We start from the raw sequence: 21,731 nt of genomic DNA, 5'->3' as shown, positions 1-21,731 counted from the left end.
TTCGCCCGTAGTCAGCTGGGATAGGATCCAGCTCGCCTGCGACCCTGTAGAACAGGATAAAGCGGCTAGAGATAATGAGATGAGAAAAAAAAAAAAAAGTTATATTCATTAAAATCACCCAGAGGCCAAGGGGTGCACCAACTTTTGCACCCTACAACACCATTCGTAGAGATTTCTGAGGCAGTAGGAAAGTTAACAAGGGTGCATGCTAAATCATGTGGATTATAGATTTAAAAATAAATTGAATAAAAGAAATAAAAAAAAACCCACTGGTGACAGTTTATTTCCCCTCATTTTTATTCAGTTCAAAGTGTACAATTACAAAGGCATTTCTACAGTCAGATTCTTCACTAAAACACACACACCACACACACACACACACACCACACACTATTTACACAATCAGCAGTGCTGAGAAACAGGGAAAGGTCCGACGTGTTCAAATGTGCATCATCATCACACACACGAGTCACATGTGAGTTAAAGGACCCTAGTGTGAACCCCCCCATAGTACAGGATGTTTTTTTTTAATATATAAAAAACACCTCGGATTTAACAACTAAAACGCTTTAAAGAGCGCCGAGAGTTTGAACAGAAACCGTTCAGTTTCTCCACACTGACTAACGGGCAGAGAGAAAACGAAGAGCATCGTCTAAATAAATAAATACCTCAGCAGTCACTCGCTCCTCACAGGCATCGTCACCACGAACACTCGCGGCTCATCGTCGTGCCTTTCAGAATGATCACTTACTCCAGACCTCAGAGTCAGCGACGTGGTTCGAATCAAATGAATCAGAATCAATTCAACATTCAAGAGTCTATAGAGGAGGATTCACCAGGAGCGATACATATTGCACTTTATTTGTTTAAAAAAAAAAAAAACCAACACCCTTCTACACCCAATACATTCACCACAACTCCAGATTATCTGTATTTGCAAATCCAGGATTCTCTCGGATCCTCCAGTACGTTCCATTAGAGATCCAAACCTCTCGTCCTGCAGCGTCCTCAGTTTTCCTGGGAAAAGAAACATTTTTTTGGAGATTTTAAAAATACCATTACTGTATAAAGCAGCAGCTGCCAGGTTAACATTAGCTAGATTTCCATAATGCATCTCAGAGCTGCACAGGAAAATATTAATTACAACCCATTCACAAATTATTCGCTCTTTTTAAACGACTTCACCAAAAGGACTCACAAACATGAGGTCAGTAAGTTTACGCAAGATAGAAAAGTCACTCACAAGGTGTGGTGTGTGGTAAAACTAACCAACTAACACCCATCACCTCACAGCGCAAAGGTTCTGAGTTTGAACCTCATGGCCCACGGGGGGATGGGTTCATGTTTGGACTTTGCATGTTCTCTCCTTACATCTGTGTGGGTTTCCTCCAGGTCCTCTGGTTTCCTCCCACAGTCCAAATGCATGTGGATTTGGTCAACTGGCTACTCCAAATCCCCCCAAGGTGTGAATGTGATGCTGTTAATCTCTGATAGATTGGTGATGTGCCCAAGGTGAACCCCGCCCCTCACCCAGAGTCAGCTGGGACTGGCTCCGCCTTCCCCCACAACCCTGATGGATAAGTGGTGTAAATAATGGATGACTGGATGAAATAATGACTGCATTAAAGCCAGACGGCCTTTCGATTTCATAGTCAGTGAAATTTAGTTGCGTCTGAAATGGTGATTGTGATATCTGTTTATTTCTGTAATATCACAAAATATATCAGGCCATTCTGTGGCTGGGAAGTTATTTAATTTGAGGAGATTAAAGCAAATAATGCGCATGAAATCGCTCGCTTGGTGCAGTCAAGCAGACAGAGGAAGTCCGTGTGCGCATGCGCAGGTTTATCATCATCTTTTGGGTTTTATGGCAGCTGGCATCCACAGTGTTGCGTTACTGCCATCTACAGGTTTCCCTTTGAGTGTGCACTGACAGTTCCATCATTCTGTCGCTAAACGAACAGCTGATCACACCGAGGTGCTCGCTGAGCGCCCATATTTATTAGTTTGGTCCTGCGTTTCCTTTCCTTCGTATAGAACATACCGTCTTTTCTTCTCACTTTCTTTCCGTTACTGTAGTCGCTCTTTCACGTTTCATTCGCACACTCACGTCCTCCATTTTTCTCTCCTGTTTCAAATTTGTATCCCACAATGCTTTGCGTGAACGGGGAAAGCCCACCACGTGATGCATGACATATCTTGTATTGGGTCATGGTGAAGCAGGAAAAAAATAGAGAATTTAGGGCCATGTGGAGAAATTCATTAATTATTCTATTAAAAAAATAATAATAATAATAATAAAAAAAAAAAAAAAAAAAAAAAACACACTAATAAAACTGGGAGGTCTGATTCGAACGCAGTAGCTTTCGGTCACTAAACAAAAGTAATTGGGTGTCAGGAAAATTATTTATGCCCTACACGTGAAATCTGAAAGGCAGTACAGCTGGTACGATCTGGTGTCGAATGACGCATCAGTGATCTCACACAGGAAGCTGTGACGTACTGATTATCTGAAGATCACAGAGTCATCGCAAGATTCAGCAGAATCGGACGGCTCAGGCTCTCATTCAGCTCACGCTGAAGTTCACACAGGATTTTAGCTCAAACCTGTGACTCTGAATATACCAGAGACGGCCACAAGCGCCAGCAACTGGTGATTTTCTCCACCTACACAGACTGTCTGCGCCGACTACTCGATCCAGGAAAAAAAAAAAGTAATTTGCCTTTCAATGTTCAAGCGATTTATATTGTCTCCACTACCCAGAATTTGCTGCAAATCCAATTATTCCACCATGAAATTGTCTTTGATTCGGGTCTAGCAAGACCAGAAGCGACACCATTTGTTGATCGATTTTTGCGCTCCGATTAGCTGAGCTGGACCACATGACCCTGCTGCTTCGTATGTAATGTTACAGAGCATTTTACAGGGAAATGGTTAATTTATTAGCCGAGTGCACACCAGAAGGCATGCAAACTTCAAAATTTTCAGGGGGCCACGCCCCCCGACCCCCCAAGCATTAGTGCACCTTCGGTATTCCAGAGCTGCCCTTTTTTTTTTTTTAAAGCCAGCTACTTCAGACTTTCTGGAGAACCCTACTCCTCCACATGAGGCTCACCTGAAGAAACGAGGGATGTGTTCCTCTCCTCTCTTCGCCAGTTCCTTCCTCCGTTCCCTCTGTTTCTCCTCCACCTCGTCCTTACGCTTATCTGCTTCAGCCACTTTACCCTCCTCAAGAAGCCTGGAGGGAATGCATCAAGATTTTAGATTTATTAGGACTTTTTTGAGCAGTATTCTTAACTTATTCCCTTTACAAATCGTTTACAGCAGGAAGCCCACGCTGCTACGGCATAATGATTTCGAACCCTGCAGTGGTGCTCTGATCAGCACTGAGGCACAGGAGCAATCTGAACATCAGGCTTTGGCCTGAACTGTGAGGACACACACTGGGCTGATACAAGTACACACCTCTGGTCTGGGCGGAACCGCGTGTCTGTAGGCGGCAGGACGTCCTTCAGTTCTGGTGTGAGCTCGTTAAGTTCTCTGGCGTAACGAGAGAACCCGTAATACTCAAAATAATCTTCAGGCTGAGGATCTGTAGAGTACAGAGGAACAGGAAACATGACGGATTAACAAAGGGTTTAACAAGAAAGAACACGGAGATTAGTGTGTACACACTACAGGTCAAACTTGACCATCCTCACAAAACAGCAGCTGTTGCTATAGAAGCGAGAACGTATCTGAATCCCCCAGTGCTGTGGCGTGATAGAAATGACACTCACTGGGTTTCCAGAGGCATTGTGGGTTGGGTAGAGTGTCACAGAAGATGCCTTCGTGCCACGAGCCACCGAAACGATGCACCACGTTCCCTGACTGATCCAGAACCACACCCTGGACCTCGTTTTTTTCTCCAGCACCATAGCGAGACTAGAGAAATCACAGCAACAAAAAAAAGTCAGCACTAACTGACAAGTTGCTCTTACCAGTGCGCTTGTGAGGAGTTGTGAATGTATATTTATATATATAAAAAAAAAAAAAAAAAAAAAAAAAAAAAGGTTTTTACACAAACACACCTTAACGAAGGTTATTTTGCAGGAGCAGACGTCACTGTTGAGGTTTCGGATCACGACGTCACCGTAGTGCTCGAGCCACCGCTGCTGACTGAACACATTGTGGATGCAGGTCACCGCTTTATTCCACTCGTAATGATCTCCAGATCTGTAACGAGCACAGAGGAATTCACAGTCAGACATCTCTCTCTCTCTCTCTCTCTGTCACTCAGAATTTTACACCAAGAGATCAAAGTCCCGCCCACTTGCTTCCTATAACCTCAGCAGATCATGTTTGCGATGTTCACCTTGATAAAGTCGCCCAAGGTGATACTAACCACCAACAAAAATCACCATAGCAACAGCTAAACCAGGGCCTGCTGTAAAAACCATAGAAGCAAATAGTCAATTTCTCACTTCGGCAGTGCGACGTTCACCATCCCCGTCGAGACAATCTCCACAGATTTACCCCAGAATTTATTCTTCCATCGCTGATCTACAGGAGGGGGAGAAAAAAAAAAAAAAAAGTCAACACGCTGAGCATCAAAAGGCACATATACATTACTTAAATCAACACACATAGCAACTTTCAAGCCCATACCACTCATAGTTTAAATTCTGCTCCGGAAATAAAACCTAACCCGAAGACTAATCTGAGAAACCAAGTCTGAAAATTTTTCCCATGGAAACATGAAAAATTAATTTCTCAAAGTTTCTTAGTATGACGAGGCACATCTACATCACCTTGTTAACATGTATACCAAGTTTCAAATGCGTATCAGCAGCAGTTTGGGATCTATGCTCCAGAAACAAAAACGTGACCTGATGGGGGGATGGAGTCAAAAGCTTTTTTTTTTTTTTTTTTTTTTTTTTAAATGTAAAAATTTGAAATACTTTTTTCAAAAATCCAAAATAGCAAAAAGGCACCAGTTCACATGTTGCTTGATAGGTGTACAAAGTTTCATGAAGATATCTTCAGTAGTTTTAAAGATACGGCCCGGAAACGAAAACATGACTGGACTGACGGACCCCATTTCTATATCCCCCGTTAAACTTCATTTGGGCGGGGCATAATAAATCAGAGACATCAGTAAGCAAATAGTAATATTCTTAAAAATAACTAAATCCATCACAGGTAAAGCACTCACCTTGCCAAAATGTGAAGTTCTCCGACTCGGCGTGGCACGCAGAAACAGGGGGGTGATGGCTCACCTTTAAAAACACACAGCCAGAATAAATCACAGCTCCAAATACACTGAAATAATCAGCATCTATAATAGCAGCACCTAAACCGGTTACATCTGTTTACACTAATTTACTGCCGATATACAAACACTTCATGCCTTTAAAAATAAAATAAAGTCACATGATCAGGGATAAAAGTAACTGAGGTCATGTACAGAAACATCATTCACTCCATAGTGCACTAGGTAGGGAACATTTAACATGGAAATAAAATATCTGGCAACATAAATGCAGAATATACTCCTGATATCCCACAATGCACTGCAATTAAAAAATTATACTGATCATATTCTTATTGCACGTTTTGTGTGTTGTGTCCATTTACTTTTCCAGTGATGAGGGGTTTTTTTGGTATATCTGACCTTTTAACATCGGTCCATGGACAACAGATGCAAAATAGCCATTTTGTCCAATTCTGCCACATTTGCATTTTATCTTTATTAACGTGCGCTGTCCATGTCAAATAAACCTTCAATAATGTTTTTCAAAAGGAAAAAGAGCATGCACCCATCATGCACGCTGCAGTTTGTAGGACAGAGTGAAGAGGCAGTCGGGGGTACAGAGGGAGCATTCGAGTGAGCCGTACCTGCTCAGCAACGTAGCGGAAGCTGCGATCCTCTCGGACGCTCTCGTAAGTCTCTCCCAGCACTGGGTTAAAGGGCTTGTAGCGATTCCTCCAGGAGGCCCAGGCGTAACCCGAGATGGAGAACACGGCCACGTAAACCTGGAACACACAAAATAAAAATCAGCAGTGCAAATGATTGTGTGTGTTCATGAGAAAACGCAAACATTCTCATCTTCTCATTATCTCTAGCCGCTTTATCCTGTTCTACAGGGTCGCAGGCGAGCTGGATCCTATCCCAGCTGACTACGGGCGAAAGGCGGGGTTCACCCTGGACAAGTCGCCAGGTCATCACAGGGCTGACACATAGACACAGACAACCATTCACACTCACATTCACACCTACGCTCAATTTAGAGTCACCAGTTAACCTAACCTGCATGTCTTTGGACTGTGGGGGAAACCGGAGCACCCGGAGGAAACCCACGCGGACACGGGGAGAACATGCAAACTCCACACAGAAAGGCCCTCGCCGGCCACGGGGCTCGAACCCAGAACCTTCTTGCTGTGAGGCGACAGCGCTAACCACTACACCACCGTGCCGCCCGAAAACGCAAACATTTCCTTTTAAAATGTTGCACCGCAAACGACCGCTCGCTGATCTGGCTCATTTAAAAAAAAAAAAAAAACACACATTTTAGAGGAGTTTGAAAGAAAATGTTTAAGCAGGACACTTCATTTATCAGATCACCAGATCCTCAAAACAGAAGAGCCTTCATGCACCTGAAATAGCTGCACAAGTGTTTTCTCACACACACACACACACACCTTAATCCTCCAAGTTTAGCAAATAAGGTTTTGGTCTTAAAAAAAATCCTAACTACAGAGTGTGGATTCCCCCCCACACAAGTCTGATATGTAAGTCAGGGGGGAATAAAAAAATAAACACACCCGCCTCACCATCGCTGTGAGGACCTTCCAATGACTATTATCGCAGTTAATGCTGTGCCTGCACCTAAACCTCTTATGAAAAGGAAACTTTTTGGCCCCCCTTTATATATTAAAAAAAAAAAAAAAAACCATCAGCAATTTCCTTGTGGGGACTATCCAAATGTCCCCACAAGGTCAAAATTGTCAATTTTACCATCCTTGTGGGGACATCTGGTCCTCAATAGTATATTTAAAAAATTAATTAATTTAAAAAAAAAAGTTAAACCCCCCCCCCCCACAGAATCTTATGAAATTAAACTCAACACTGAATCATCTCGGACATGAATGAATCCTGAATCACAGCAGACTGACACAGAAAATCAACAACAGAATCGTTTATCCATCAGGAATCAGATCCTGTAGAAATCACAAGGAACCGTATATCGGGTCGTACCATTCTCTGGTAGGGGTCGTCGATGCGGCTGGCGATGTCCAGCAGCTCTGAGTACTCGAGCTCCTCACTGACGCGCTGCAGCAAGCTGAGCGGCTCGTTCAGAGCGACGGGCATGGAGACGCGAGACAGGTCCTTCCCGATGTTGTTGTAGAGGATGGTCAGGATACCGATGTGGCTGTTATCAGAGGACTGTGCCGGTAGAACCGTGCGCCGGCCCGTCTCCTTCGGCACGCTGGAAGGAACGTCCGGGGCGCTCGACACGCTCTTTCGGTACGTCATGCTTACCCCCACTGCACCGCGACACAGATTGAGAAAAGGATAAAGAGGAAAGAACGTCGTCAGTTTGGGTTAAAGCTTACAGCAGATCTTTAATATTAATAACCTAATTTATCTAGAACACATTTCTCACATTACAGCAACACAGGAATCGAATACAAATATCTCTGCATGTAAAATCTAACGGATTACTTCCTCCCTCATTAAATCCTGATTAATTAGCGCAGTAATTAAACGCAGTACCATGTCCCTCCTCAGGCTCGGAGTTGCTCGTGGTGATGTCGCTCAGTCCCGACTCATCAGAACCCTCATTTTCTGATAGGCTCTCAGACGCCATCGCCTCCTTTGCGTCGAAATACTCTGCCATGGACTCCGCAACGGACAGCCTGCTGTGCGTCTCACAGCTCTGGCAGGGAGAACGATCACAAACCCATCCGGTGCGTTAACATTTGTAAAACAAGCTGATAATACAGGTTCTAAACGAACACTTCCTCTCCGGGACTCGTCCAATCTCAGCTCAGTTTACAAACCAGAGTGTGTGCGGATCTGATCCATTTACAGCACGATTTCTCAGGAAATCTCAGTGTGCAGCATGTCTGTCATCTCTCTGTACACCAGCCTGCACCCCTTTTTTTTTTAAAGAATGACGTTAAAACACTTTACAGCAGTTTTCTGGACTCTGATTAGTCAGAAGGTGTTGATTAATTCTCTCCAACAGCAGCTCTGACAGTAGTGAGGGAGTTTTTCCTTGCTACAGGCTTGAGCATTGGGGATAGATTAGGGATAAAATTAGTTCACATTTAAAAGGTCACTACAATTCTGTAAAGCTGCTTTGCGACGATGTCGATCGTTAAAAGCGCTATGAAAATAAACTTGACTAGTGCAGGTTTATTATTCATGTTCTCATTCTGATGTGTTCTCGTTTCTATAGCAACAGCGCATTGACAGGGGTGTGTCCAGCAGACATTAAAAAATAAATAAGTAAAATTTAAAGAATGTAATTGTTAAGTTTTCTGGAAGGAGTCCCCAGTGTCAGTGCTGTGTAACAGTCAGCGGTGAAGCTGGAACTAAGTTTTCTGACTCTTCATGACGGAGGAGGAGGAGTTTACACTACAGTCTCTCAGGAACAAAAAACAAGCTGCATTTTTTTGCCTTAGAGAATAAAGAGACTCTGGTGAGGGAACGAGTGTTTATCGCTGCTATAACATAAAGGGAGAACAGGGACAAACTCCTTTGTAAAATTTCCACAATATTAAGTAAAATCAGAGTTACTTTTATACACACTTCATTTAATTCACTACACCCCGTCTGACCCGATCTCTCACACACACACACACACACACACACACGTACAGCACAAACAGCTCTGTGATGGGAGGACTCACCAGATCCTGTCGTACGGTGCAGAACGACTCCTCAGTGGAATCAGAGGACAGAGACACCGAGTGGACTTTAGTGTGACGGGACTGTAGCTCGAGCTAGAGTGAGTGAGAGAGAGAGTGAGAGAGAAACTTGAGTCACAACATGACAATCACAAGTATTTAAAATATCTGAAACCTCACCCACATACAGCACAAAATCTAACATCCACTCAGAGAAGAGAAGGAAGGAAGAGATGAGGGATAAACAACGTTCATCATCGTCTCAGTTGCTTCCCAACAACATAAACAGATCGTTTTATAGCCAATGAGATTAACACTTACAGAATAAACATGAACGATATACAAAATACACACAAAAAGACCAATGTAAACTTTAATACTTTGCGAGTTTTAACATTCAGAATATGTTCAGTGTGTGATCACACACACACACACACACGCTGCATGCTTTACATTTTTGCCATTTAATTACGCACACAAACCTGTTTGCTCCTCTGTAATCAGACAAAACCCAAGGGTTCGTTTCACACAGCCGAGACCCAAAGTCCAGAAAATGCAGGAAGTACAGCAGGTGCATTTCCTCCATCACGCAACATACGAAGGAATTCACCCAGAAATCTTACACAAGAATCGTGCTGAGAGAACTCGCGTTCCGAGTGTGTAATTTTATAAGGAGACTCATTAACGTGAACCGCAGTTGAAACGGTAGGTGTTGTTTGTACACAGATTACAGCATCAAGTTTAAATCTCTCATTAACGTTACACTCCATCACATCCGTCTCGTCATATTAATGAGCTGAAAGGAAGAGATTTAAAACAAATACATAAATTAAAGCGAATAAGAGGAGCTGTTCAATTAGGACTAAAAGTATTGTCACCCTATAAGAGACCGCGTTAGTGCACGTGTCTACAGCTGGGTTTCTATTAAACTGCTTAATGCACAATTTGAAACCACAAGCTTTATTTTAAACGCCCCCCCCCCAACCCCAGAAACACTACTTAGAGAGAGAGAGAGAGAGAGAGAGAGAGAGAGAGAGAGAGAGAGAGAGAGAGAGAGATGAGAAAACCAGCGTTACTCTCGCATCACTCAGGCCACTTTTCCACCAAATCAGTTCCAGGGCTGGTTCAGGGCCGGTGCATAACTCGTTCAACTTGTGAACCAGCTGAGAACCAGTTTGCTTTTCCATAGCTCGCGGTGCTAAGGGGAGCCACGTCATTACGTCACTGTATACGTCAGTTACGTTGCTGTGTTTGCATAAACCTTGGTGTGAACATCGAAGCAACAACAACACTGAGAAGAAAGCAGCAGCAACAATAATGGATGACTGCTGCTCTGCATCCATGATCTCGTCGCTTATTTAAAAATGGCACCCTCTCGCGGTCTTGCTATTGTTGTTGGTCTTAACAACTCCGCCCCCCGCTGACGTAAGCAGTTCTTTCCTCTGGCCCAGCAGAGAGCTGGTGCTACCCTGGAACCGGTTTTTCTGGCTTGGTGCCAGTTCTTTGTCAGTGGAAACAGAAAACCCGGTTCCAAACTAAGCACTGGCCCAGGGCCTCAGGGCATCAGTGGAAATACAGAACTCACAACTGTCAATTATAAACATGTCATTTCTATTTTGTAAAAAACCACGATGGAAAGCTGGCTAACATCAGCGACGCGCTATATTACTGCAAGATTCACCATTTTATTTTTAAACACCTTTTACGGAGTTTTGTGGCCATGAATAAACAAACATACCTAGAATTACAGCCAATTAACCAAAACACCCCACCCCCACCCCAAATCTTAAATAGTGGGTTTTTTGGCTCAGCCATGAAAACATTCACACAACTTTACTAAATGGTTCAGAACCGAGGAAGTTTAATCGTAACGAAGCTAAACGACTAAGAATGGTGAGAAAATCCATAGAGAGGTTTTATTCTCATATTAGCAGCCCAGAGCTGCGGATTCAGGACTCCGTCATCATTTGGACCTCTGAGGTCTTAAGGAGTTTTGTGGGCGTGGCTAAACAAACACTGAATACAGGCAGAGCTGAATTACATTAACGGCTGACTGGCATTCATTAATGTACTTCTTTTTTAAAAAAAGGAAATCTGTGAAACTTTCTGAAACGAGGTGTGGCTTGGGGTGGTGTGTGATGCAGCTGGTTCGCTCACCTCAGACAGCGTGCTGTACAGTGAGGCGAGCTGGTCGGAGGTGGACTGACGCAGGTCTGGCCCGGTCCACACTTGTGTGAGACGCTCATGCTCCAACATCAGCACCTCGTGGATGGACTTCAGAGATGAGTGGACTGATGGAAGGGAGACACACACACACACGAGATTAAGTCCCTGAAAGCTCTCAGGGTTTGAGGTTTAGTGTGAAACGTGATCAGTGAACACACACCTCTCTGAGACATGATGCAAATGTTCTGCTGGAGTTTCTTTCCCTCAGGTGAGGTGCAGCTCGGAGTGGAGAGCTGAGTGTAAACATAATCCGGGATGGACTGAAGAGACGCTCCGAGACCAGAGGACGCGGAAAACACACCGAGATGACCAGTGGCAGGAAGCTGAGAGAGAGGGATTAAAGGAAAGATGAGCGTAAATTACGATGCGTTTGATCGGAGTTCAGAGGGACGTGCGAGACTCACCATGCCGTGGGACATCGTGCGATTGTGTCCCCAAACCTTCCCCCCTTTCCTCTTCGGCTTCTCCAGAGTCAGATTCTAACAGACACAGGAGAGAATGAACACATTCAGAACCGGCTCTCAACATCCAAACACTTCACTTCATTATCATCCCTTTGGGTTGCAGTTTTTCCTGCTCATCACCCCGCCCCTCCCCCCAGTTAAATTACATTTAGCATTTCGGCAAAGTTATCCAGACGTCACTCAGGTTTCATGGAAAAATTAAAACCTGAAAAACTAAACATGAAGGATTTAGTTACAAAAGCTCAGTGTCTTCTTTCTTACGTGATCTACATATTTGTGTGTTTGTTTTACTCATTTATTTGCATACTCTTTTTTTTTTTTTCCAAACATTAACTGATGTTTATTTATACAAATAAAACGGCTTTCATACAAGAGCAATTTTCTTATTGGACTTTAGTCTTTGGGGCAAAAGGGTTCTATTTTTAGAAAAAAAAAAAAAGACGAGTCATAAATATGCAAGTACATGCCATACTAAATAATCAGTTAGAAAAATGTTTAGACAAATAAAAGTGAGCAAGTAAATAATCAAATATTTAAATAAACTGTCAAATGTAAACTTCCAGTAAGAAAGAAAAAAAGTTCTACTCCTATTCTAATGTATAATAGTTATTTTATATTTAGTCTATCCGCATTCACTGGATATGAGCAACCGCACGCTCTGATTGGCTACTCTAGTACTAGGATATCGGCTCATATACTGGGAGTAGAGAAAAACAAAATGGCAGAACCAACCGAGGACTAAATAGAAACTCTACTCAAACACAAATGGAATTAAAAAAAAAGAAGTATTTGATGGCAAGTACATGTCTATTTAAGAATTATTGCATTTTTCACAAATTGCTCCAGTCATTCCACCAGTTTGTTTACATTCTAAGCGGAAATTATTTTATCTGACATTCTGTATACAAGTTATCAAATCTGGAGGGTGGAATGCTCCGTTTCTCAAAACCCAGTGAAAGTATAGAATTAAAAAAAATAAAATATGATAAATAAAACCCCACACACACCACAGTTATTCCACTCTCTGTGCTACACACGACTCAATTTCATGAAATAACTATATTCGATATAAAGCCCACAGTGAGCCGTACTCGTGGCTTCTACAGAGGAACTGGGTTCAGATTCCAACCCACTGCAATACAAGTTACTGTAAAGAACACTGTCGATATAAATGAAGCCGCCGCTCACCTGCATGCTGATCCTCTTCTCCAGGTCCACATTGGTGATGGGCAGATCCCCTTCCAGACACTGCAACATCTGGATCAGACGCCCAAGTTCAGCCAGGTCCAGCTGACAGCGGGCCAGCTCTACAGGGGTCAAAGTTCAAAAGGGTACATTTAGTGACACACAAGGGCAGATGTCCTGGAAATAAACACCTTGTAGTTTAATACGTTTTTTTTAAAAGACAGAATGTTAAAGGCGCGACTGTCCCACTGATCACAGTCTCACACTCCTCTGTGTAAACACGACCTGTTAACCACCGGTTTTCACCGCAGCACCCTCTGTGCACATTTCACATCAATCACTTCAAATATGAATAAAATCTTATTAAATGCTTTTTGCACTAAAACTACAACTAATGAGCTGGAGAGTTAAAACTTCAAAAATCTCAAATTTCTGTATTAACGTGCGACTCAAACACCTCATGGAAAAGGAAACAAACACGAGGAGGTCATTATAGATTAGAAAAAATGCGCATCTTCATTTCACTCCCTCAGCTCTGTAACCTGAGCGCAGTGGGACTGTTCCACAACAGGAAGTTACTGTACATCAGCCACATCTCCGGATCCTGTGAAGAAGAAACACTCACCTCATTCTTTCCTCTCAAGATTTTTTTTTTTAAACCACATTGGGACTGAGTGAGGACGTTTCACCTCTTTTACAAAAAAAATTAGAGATGCAAATTAAAATGTATTAATTAAAAAAATGAATAAATGAATTGAGGTCATTAAAGCAGACATGTCATTAGCATGGCTGCCAGGTAGCCACTTTAAATATCTGGTCATTTTGAATTTAAAAAAAAAAAAAAAAAAAGTTATCTAAAGTTTTAAAACTTTTTTTTTTTTAAAAAGGTCTGAAATCAGAGCCAGAGATCTGAGTGAATATCTAATTGGTGAAATTGACACTGAAAGTGTTTGAAGTGAATAAGGAGAAGAGAAGCGTGAACCTTGCTGGCATGCGTCGGCTCGCTGCGTTTGCTGAAGCCAGGCGGAGACTTTACGGTTGGTGCGCAGCGAGGCGAGAGACGGCGACCCCAGCGTGCTGGGCTGGGACACAGACACCGAGCTCTGGTACTGAGGAAGCTGGAGGGGGGGGAAAAAAAAAAAAAGCCACTTTAAAAAAAAAAAACCCACACACACCCCTAACACAGGAACCATTACACTCCGCTTAATTTACTCCTGATATGGAGTTTTGTTTTGTGGGCGGGGCTTACTGTACTGATCCTCACTGATTGGTTAACCTTTACAGAACTACAGCGGATCCACAAAACGGAGGATTAAAGGTGCAATAAAGTTTAGGGGTTTTTGCATGGTTAGATTTTCTACTGGTTCAGTTTGATTAAATTTTTCTTAAGCTTTGAGTAGATTAAGTTTTTTTTTTATTGTATCCTAAGAAAAATAAGATCTACTTTAAAAAAAAAAAAAAAAAAAGGGAACATAAAGCGTGTTTAAACCCAAATTCAGAGAGCGCTACAGCTCATCCCCCTCACCGCCGCTTTAATAGACGTTTGTTTTTCTTCTCAGTAAAGAAACAGGTCTAACTGGACCACACGGCCCTGATTACACAATCTGCACAGGTTACTTTTGTTCAATCTGCCACACCCAAAAAGTGAAGCCCAAAACATTCAGTGTCCAAAAGGACTCCTAACGTGCATCAGGATGTTTACGACACGCCACATTTTTATATCACAGGAAGTAAACAAACAAGTGATGCTATAGAGAGATCCAGTACAAGGTTCCTGCAGGAACCGTTCCATCTCAAGAAGACAAACACGCGGGACGACGGCTTGCTGCAATTTACAGAAAGCTACAAAAAAAACAAGGTTTAGTTGGATCATGTAAAGGAGTTATTTGTGGATATAAATATTACATCTCTGGAAGTAGTTCAGCTGTTTATCTGGAGAAACAAACATTTATGAATAGTTAAATAATTTAATTTAATAATTTAAATAATGAATAATTTAAAGTGCTTGCGAGAGTTCATGGAGAATGGATCTGGAAAAATTAGTGTGATTAATGGTTAGAATCAATAAAAAGTAAATAAGTGAACTTGGTTAAATATCTAAATTTGTTATTTGCATAATATAACGATTAAAGTGAATGTTTTTAAACATTAATAAGCAATTTTAATAATAATGGCTACACATTTACATTTAAGTAAAAATTCAATAAAGGCCAACTAATGAAAAAAGCTACACTACAGCGCCCGGGGAGCAGTCAGGGGTTCGGTACCTCGCTCAAGGGCACCTCAGAATTACTGACCTATTATTTTAGTGACTTGGTTTCACACATCTGGTTGAGTGAAGTGTGTTTTAACCAAAATCACCGACACGGAGACCAGATTCATTTTTATCCCTTTTACAAATAGAGCGACTTCAAAGACGTGAAGTGGAACGGAACCTTTCCCGTGTTTCCTGGCGTATGCACTGTGAGTACTCATGTTCTCTCACCGTGTCCATCATGGCTCTGTTCCTCTGAGCTAAACTGGCCACGGAGGGTAAAGTGCTGCTGTCCACGGACGAGAGTGCCTGCAGGACGCCGTGATGGATGCTCATTGCCTCGTTCTTCTTATAAATGCGGTGAGCAGTCAGTTTGGTCATCCAGATGTAGAAGATGTCCTGGTTTTTAGCCTGGGGGGGTGGGGGTGGGGTGGGGGGGTGAGATTATTAAACCCCTAAAACACACTTTAAAATAAATAAAATCTCCATTCTTGTGAACGCACCTTTAAGTGAAACAGGCAATCTCCTGTGTCCAGGTCGATCCTTCTGGACTTTTTGTTGACTGACATCACAGCGAGGCTGACGTCCAGCGCGCCGTGGTTCTTCCCTCTCATCAGCTGCACGACAAAAGAAACAGATTTTATTACATCACAACTGAAAGCAAAATAAAAGATTCCAAAGGAAATAAACCTCAAACAAGAGGACTCACATCCTGCTGAGATTTGGCGTATCTGAGGATCCCTTTCTCCAGCACAAAGTATCGCTGCATCAAGGGAAAAAATTAAATAAATTTAACCACAAACACAGAATAACTCCATCACACACTGCTGCCACAAGTTAGGAGCAAAGTGCAGGAGTTTAACAGCTGGGGAAGGTTTTAGTTCCGGTCTGTAATTATATTCACAAACAGCTGGAGTTGGGTTCATATGATACATCAATATTGTGATCAATCACGTTGCTTTTCTAGACATAAGGATCTCCCCCTCATCTCTAAAGCTGAAATAAATTCATCTCCAAGCTGAGGAGAATCATTGCATTGTTAAAACAGTCACATTTCTATGTAGTGTTTTATATTTCACAAATCAAAACAAAGTTAAATATTGTCTAAAATAAAAAGAGTTTATTGAAGACTTTATAGAAATGACTGAACAGTTCATTTTATGAAACACTAGTGTTCTGCTGGCAGGACAGCACGGCTACTTCAATCTTTATTTAACTAAAACTTCAATCAAAACTTGCCCGAGAATAAAAAAATATATACATATATTCCCCAGAGAGCGCTGGTCAAGAGGGCAGCATGCAGGCTCGCACACGAATCATATACCGTACAGGTGATGCATTACACACATCCACACACACTTTGCTGGAGAGGAGAATGTAAGGGGAGAAGTCGAGCAGGTCCAATCCAGTGTGTAAAGCCCAGTTCAGTTCTCCACACGGAGCTGTGAGAGGTCATGATTCCTGGAGCATCTCTGGGATTTCACTCTGAATCAGTCACGTCAGGGATATTTTAGGGAAAGTAAAATCCAGGAGCATTTCCTATTCTATAAACACAGCAGTAGAAATAATCTCCTGTACTGTGTGTGTAATATAGAACAGACAAATTCAGCACAATTCACCTTCGCCAGTCCATTTTATACATTTCGTGTTAATGCACGGTCAGTAGAGTTGGCATTTCACTACACATCAGAGACAGTAAAAGCCGACGCCCCGTCTGAACTGAACATTAGTAAAGATTGCATTACATCCTGTGAGGAAAGGTTTTGTTTTGTTTTTTTAAACACACACTTTCTTCAGTATAAAGTCTCCAGGAAGTGTTCGCTCATCTCTCTTTTCTACTGTCTCCCAAAGAAAAAGTTTGAAATGCAGAATTACAGATGATCAGAATCCCTGCGCTCACACTCCAAGTACTCTCGGAAAATAAAGCGCATTATGGTAGCTTTAGGGCTACAGCGTCTCGTCACCGGGGCAGAACCCTCTCCGGTCCTGATCCGTACTCGTTATTAAGGGCAATTCTTCAGCAGAGACCAACATTATGAAATTATTAAGAGTGCCTTAACTGGTCAGCTCCGTGATCTTGCTAAAGGATGGAATCCAAGGCAAAATGTCCTGAAAACCAGATTTATTAAAAACTCCTCACCCCAATTACAGCACTGTCACTTCAGAGAAATCTTGGCTTGAATTTTAAAAAATTAAAGTTCAGGGGTTTTTTTTCTGACCCAGTTCCATTACTGACTTTTCTTTCCTCTTAAAATATTGTGTACAGCCAATTATTCTATGCTTTAAGGTCAAAAGACCCCATACAGTGTGAAATTCTCTTTTTATACCATTATCTTGAGTACTGCATCATTACCACACTTTGCTGTGAACGCAATTCTGTGACTGAAGAACTACCCGTGTACTGCCTGGCAAAATATGGACTTTTTTTGACCCTAAAAAGGTTCATGCGGTTCCCTTGAGGTCCAATAACGAGCCCTGTGGGGTACAATAGTGTAGATTTTACCTCAGGGGACAGAACTGGACTCCGAGTGTACCCCCGTTTGAGAGTCAACATGTTGGAAAATTAATCCAAAATCATTTTGTTTGGGAAGTAAAATGTGTATAAAAGGTTCCGAGAGGAAGGAAGGGGAGAGCGCTGTCCGGGAGGTTAAAGGATTAAAATAAATCATGACAGAACAGAACAGCAGTTGGTCAGTTACTACAGCAAAATGAGAAACACATCAAATAATGAAACCAATACAGCATTAGATTAAAGCAAATCCAACTCCATAAGCATCATCTCACAGCATCATCATCATCATCATCTCACAGCATCATCTCCTCACCTTGTGCCAACCCTGAAGTGGATACTTCCTCTTTTTCATCAGGAATCCTTCACAAATCCCTGGAACGCTGTTCTTATCTCGATTGATTGTGCTGGACTCAATATCGGTCATCACCTCCCAGTCTCTGGAGTTCTGCACACGTTCAAAATAAACCAGTTTCAAACCTTTCAGATTGTACAAACAGCGAGGTGCGAGAGAGCCGGAACACTGACCTGCCGTGAGGATCCGGTGCTGTTGCTGCGAGAGTGACCCGGTCTAAACGCCGAGCGCGGAGATTTATCCATCACAGCCTGATTAACGCTCTGCTGATCCATCTTCTCTAAATCAACACCGCTTGGATACTTCAATCACAATTTATTCACCCACTCTGGATTCCTTCTAGCTCATCACACCAAATAAATAAAATAAACTGCAAGGGGAAAAAAAAAAATAGATTAAAAATTGAATTCAGGGTTTTTTCCAAGGGACGAGATTTTAACCACAGACATTTAGAACATTGACTAAAGCAAGTCAGGAAGAACAACCAGGAGAACTTAAACACTGAGGAGATTTTAGTCACAAACCAGAGTAAAGAACTGAACAAAATCTCAGACTCCAAGAACACAAGGATTCACAAACTACAGACACTGAGGCGGCGAGGCAGTGAACCCCATCTCGGAGACGCCTACCGCTCAAGTAGAACTCGTTTAGTCTGTAAATGAATTACAGCACAAGTATCAGAGCCATAGTGCACCTGAGCAGGTGAACTGAGAGGCGTTCAGGGCGTTACACCTCTTAAAAGCACACACACCTTAACGATCTGCTCATCTGGAACATTCTGGAAGATGCATCCTCCTCCTCCTGTACACGTTATTGATCCTGGTATAAATGATCCTCAGTGTGACAGTCAGATGGTCTTCGTTTGGTGGAACTTCACACAGGAGACTCCAGAGCACTTTGGAACTGGGTTTAACGGATTGTTATGAGGAGCTGATTATTAAACGATGAGTGTAGCTCCGCCCTGCATCATGAATAACTGGAATTCCTGCTGAGTAACTTGGAGTCATGTGTGAACCTGTTCCACAGCACCAGTTTCACCCAGTTCACACTCCTCACACACACACACACACCTGATCACAGATCAGCTCAATCTGTACATCAGTCTCCAGAGCAACACAGAACAGAACACCGTCCCACTGAACACGGCAGCCATTTTACACACCTCACACAATACAGTACACCCTGTTCATGTTTCAACATTTGTACAGTGTTCAGTGTGTGTTACCCCGAATGCACCAGGGTGGGCGGTCCCAACCCTTCATGTCAGCCAGTTATTTTCCTTTCCAGATCCCCAAGAAGAGATTAAGCAGACTGACCGAGTTACTCGAAACATTTTCCTTTAACACTCATCACTTCGCTGCGATTTTAACCTACACACTGTTTACCCTGAACAGCCGACCCTTTATTACCAGGTTTTCATTTCCAAATACCGTTTTTAAAGAAACCTCCCAACACATCCCAGTGTAATATTCTCCTGGTTGAACTTCCAGACCTGTCGTTGTGCTCAGATGCTCCTCATCTTGTGATCATCTTTTAGACTCCATACAGCGTCTGTAATGAGCTGTAAATACAATGTTTCAGCTAAGAAATCTGAAATAGTTAGCCAACAGTAATTTACATTTACATTCAACTCGTGCGCCAAGAGACATTTCTACAGATCATGTGACCCATCAGTAGGTGTGTAACGATTCACCCAATTCACTAATCAAGTCACAATATCTTTGAAAAAAATATTTTAAAAAGCAACATTCAGTTTCTTGGGCGGCACGGTGGTGTAGTGGTTAGCGCTGTCGCCTCACAGCAAGAAGGTCCTGGGTTCGAGCCCCGGGGCCGGCGAGGGCCTTTCTGTGTGGAGTTTGCATGTTCTCCCCGTGTCCGCGTGGGTTTCCTCCGGGTGCTCCGGTTTCCCCCACAGTCCAAAGACATGCAGGTTAGGTTAACTGGTGACTCTAAATTGAGCGTAGGTGTGAATGTGAGTGTGAATGGTTGTCTGTGTCTATGTGTCAGCCCTGTGATGACCTGGCGACTTGTCCAGGGTGTACCCCGCCTTTCGCCCGTAGTCAGCTGGGATAGACTCCAGCTTGCCTGCGACCCTGTAGAAGGATAAAGCGGCTAGAGATAATGAGATGAGATGAGATTCAGTTTCTTATCATCAACTTAAATACTAACATTTGTATGCTGCAGTGAAATGTACAGAGGATATTCTACCACTGCACAAAGATATGAAGCTCATCTTCGAGTGGCGAATGTATAGAACATGAGTGAGTGAAGCAAAGGAATGAAAATATTTTCAACACGAGAAGATAAACTTCATATCTTTGCTCCACTGAGTCACGTTCTTTATATTATATGGACACATCCACCCAAAAAAAAAAAAAAACACAAGTTAATCAAAATAATTTTAATTCTGAACCTGTTCGCCATTTTGACAACATATCTAGTCAGCGGGAAAACACTGGGCGGGATGTCATCGGAGTGAAATATCGGGAAATACCCAGAAAGGACACTTTGATGGAATAAAGGTGTTCTATTCCCTTCTAGTGGGTTTCACTCATTTGGTTTGATAGCATATCGCTTATCCTACGCGCATTACCTCACTCCACCCAATGGAGAATGAGCATTGAATATGGTTTACGATACTGCACAGTTGTCAAGACATGTCACATGGAGACATATACTTCCGTGTTAGTGAGCAACTGTGACAATATGTAAACAAACATGGCCGCCAGGTTTGCGTCATTAAACACAGAAGATTTTGAGAGGATTTTGGCTGCCAGGTCGCTCCGCTGTGTGGAGTTATCGATGTTGATTTTGAAAGTAACTCAAATTACACAGGGAAAATAATATTTGGCTTAACTGCACTACCATTGGCCTTCACTAACGCTACACCGGCTGGAAGGTAACTGGACTGCTGCACTGACAGCACAGAGTCAGTTAAGCTACCGTTAGCCTTTGAGAATGCGGATATGAAGAGTGTGACTGTATAATAGCTTTTTTTTATGGTCTATCATATATTCCATTCAGCTACTTGTCTTTCACTCAATCAGTATGATGCTAGCTGAATGGAATACATCTGATAGACCACTCAACACCAGCAAATATTTAATTACGTCACTCAGATCCGCGATGGATTTCATCTGAAAATTGTGAGTTTTTCAACACAAGATAAACATCACATCTTCAGGCCAACGTGTGATTTTCTTATTATATCGACACATTCACAGAGTCCCCAAATTTATCAAAACAACTCACTCATCAATTTCCTCATGAGTGAGATTTATGTCCCGGGTTTGATTCTCCACGTCCTGGATGGAGCTCAGATGAAGAATACCAGTGGTGCATTTCCCACTAAAACCCCTGGGTCTGTGTAATATAACACCCTATTAACTACAATATTCCTTTTATTTGTTTTCATTTTTAATAATGGGCCTTTTCTTAAACATTCATGAACATTTGCTCTGCCTTTATTTGCTTCTCTTTTATCTTCCAGCAGTCTGTAAAAAGTGATGATTTCTTGTTAAATCTATTTGCAGTCAATCACACAGCAGCTCTTTCACACTGTACATCTGTTTATCGTGTGAGTTTTTGCAGCATTAGAGCTGTGTTACTTCCTCCTACAGTGAAGTCATGTGTATTCGAGCTGTTGTACATTATCACACCCCCTGCTTTCTAAACAATTACAGCTCAGAAAAACTAAAGCAGCCTGATGGTCATTCATTTTTTTTTCCATTAACTTGAAAGTATGATTTTTCACCACACGCCCACCAGTCAGTAATTCAGTCTTCTTCCTCATCAGCTGACAATGAATATTAATCGTTTAATTAAATTAGGATTTTTCTTAA

General features: G+C 42.3%; 1 protein-coding gene across 1 annotated transcript; it reads right to left on the bottom strand.

Moving 5' to 3' along the window:
* Nucleotides 1-273: 273 nt before the first annotated feature.
* LOC132900328 (oxysterol-binding protein-related protein 6-like) lies at nt 274-18,880 on the bottom strand. The gene is made up of 22 exons (XM_060942335.1): nt 18,641-18,880; nt 18,063-18,259; nt 17,851-17,982; nt 15,735-15,788; nt 15,529-15,642; nt 15,257-15,436; nt 13,754-13,889; nt 12,775-12,893; nt 11,527-11,601; nt 11,283-11,445; nt 11,054-11,187; nt 8,900-8,992; nt 7,758-7,920; nt 7,239-7,528; nt 5,879-6,016; nt 5,196-5,259; nt 4,465-4,543; nt 4,072-4,216; nt 3,781-3,925; nt 3,467-3,593; nt 3,117-3,239; nt 274-1,017 (listed from the first exon to the last, which is right to left on the bottom strand). The coding sequence occupies exons 2-22, from the start codon at nt 18,162-18,164 to the stop codon at nt 909-911; spliced, it is 2,685 nt and encodes an 894-aa protein (XP_060798318.1). The 5' UTR covers nt 18,165-18,259; nt 18,641-18,880; the 3' UTR covers nt 274-908.
* Between the last annotated feature and the right edge of the window lie 2,851 nt (nt 18,881-21,731).

This window comes from Neoarius graeffei, chromosome 16 (genome assembly GCF_027579695.1).
Source record: "Neoarius graeffei isolate fNeoGra1 chromosome 16, fNeoGra1.pri, whole genome shotgun sequence".
NCBI lineage: Eukaryota > Metazoa > Chordata > Actinopteri > Siluriformes > Ariidae > Neoarius > Neoarius graeffei.
This window is presented reverse-complemented; position numbering and strand designations above follow the sequence as displayed.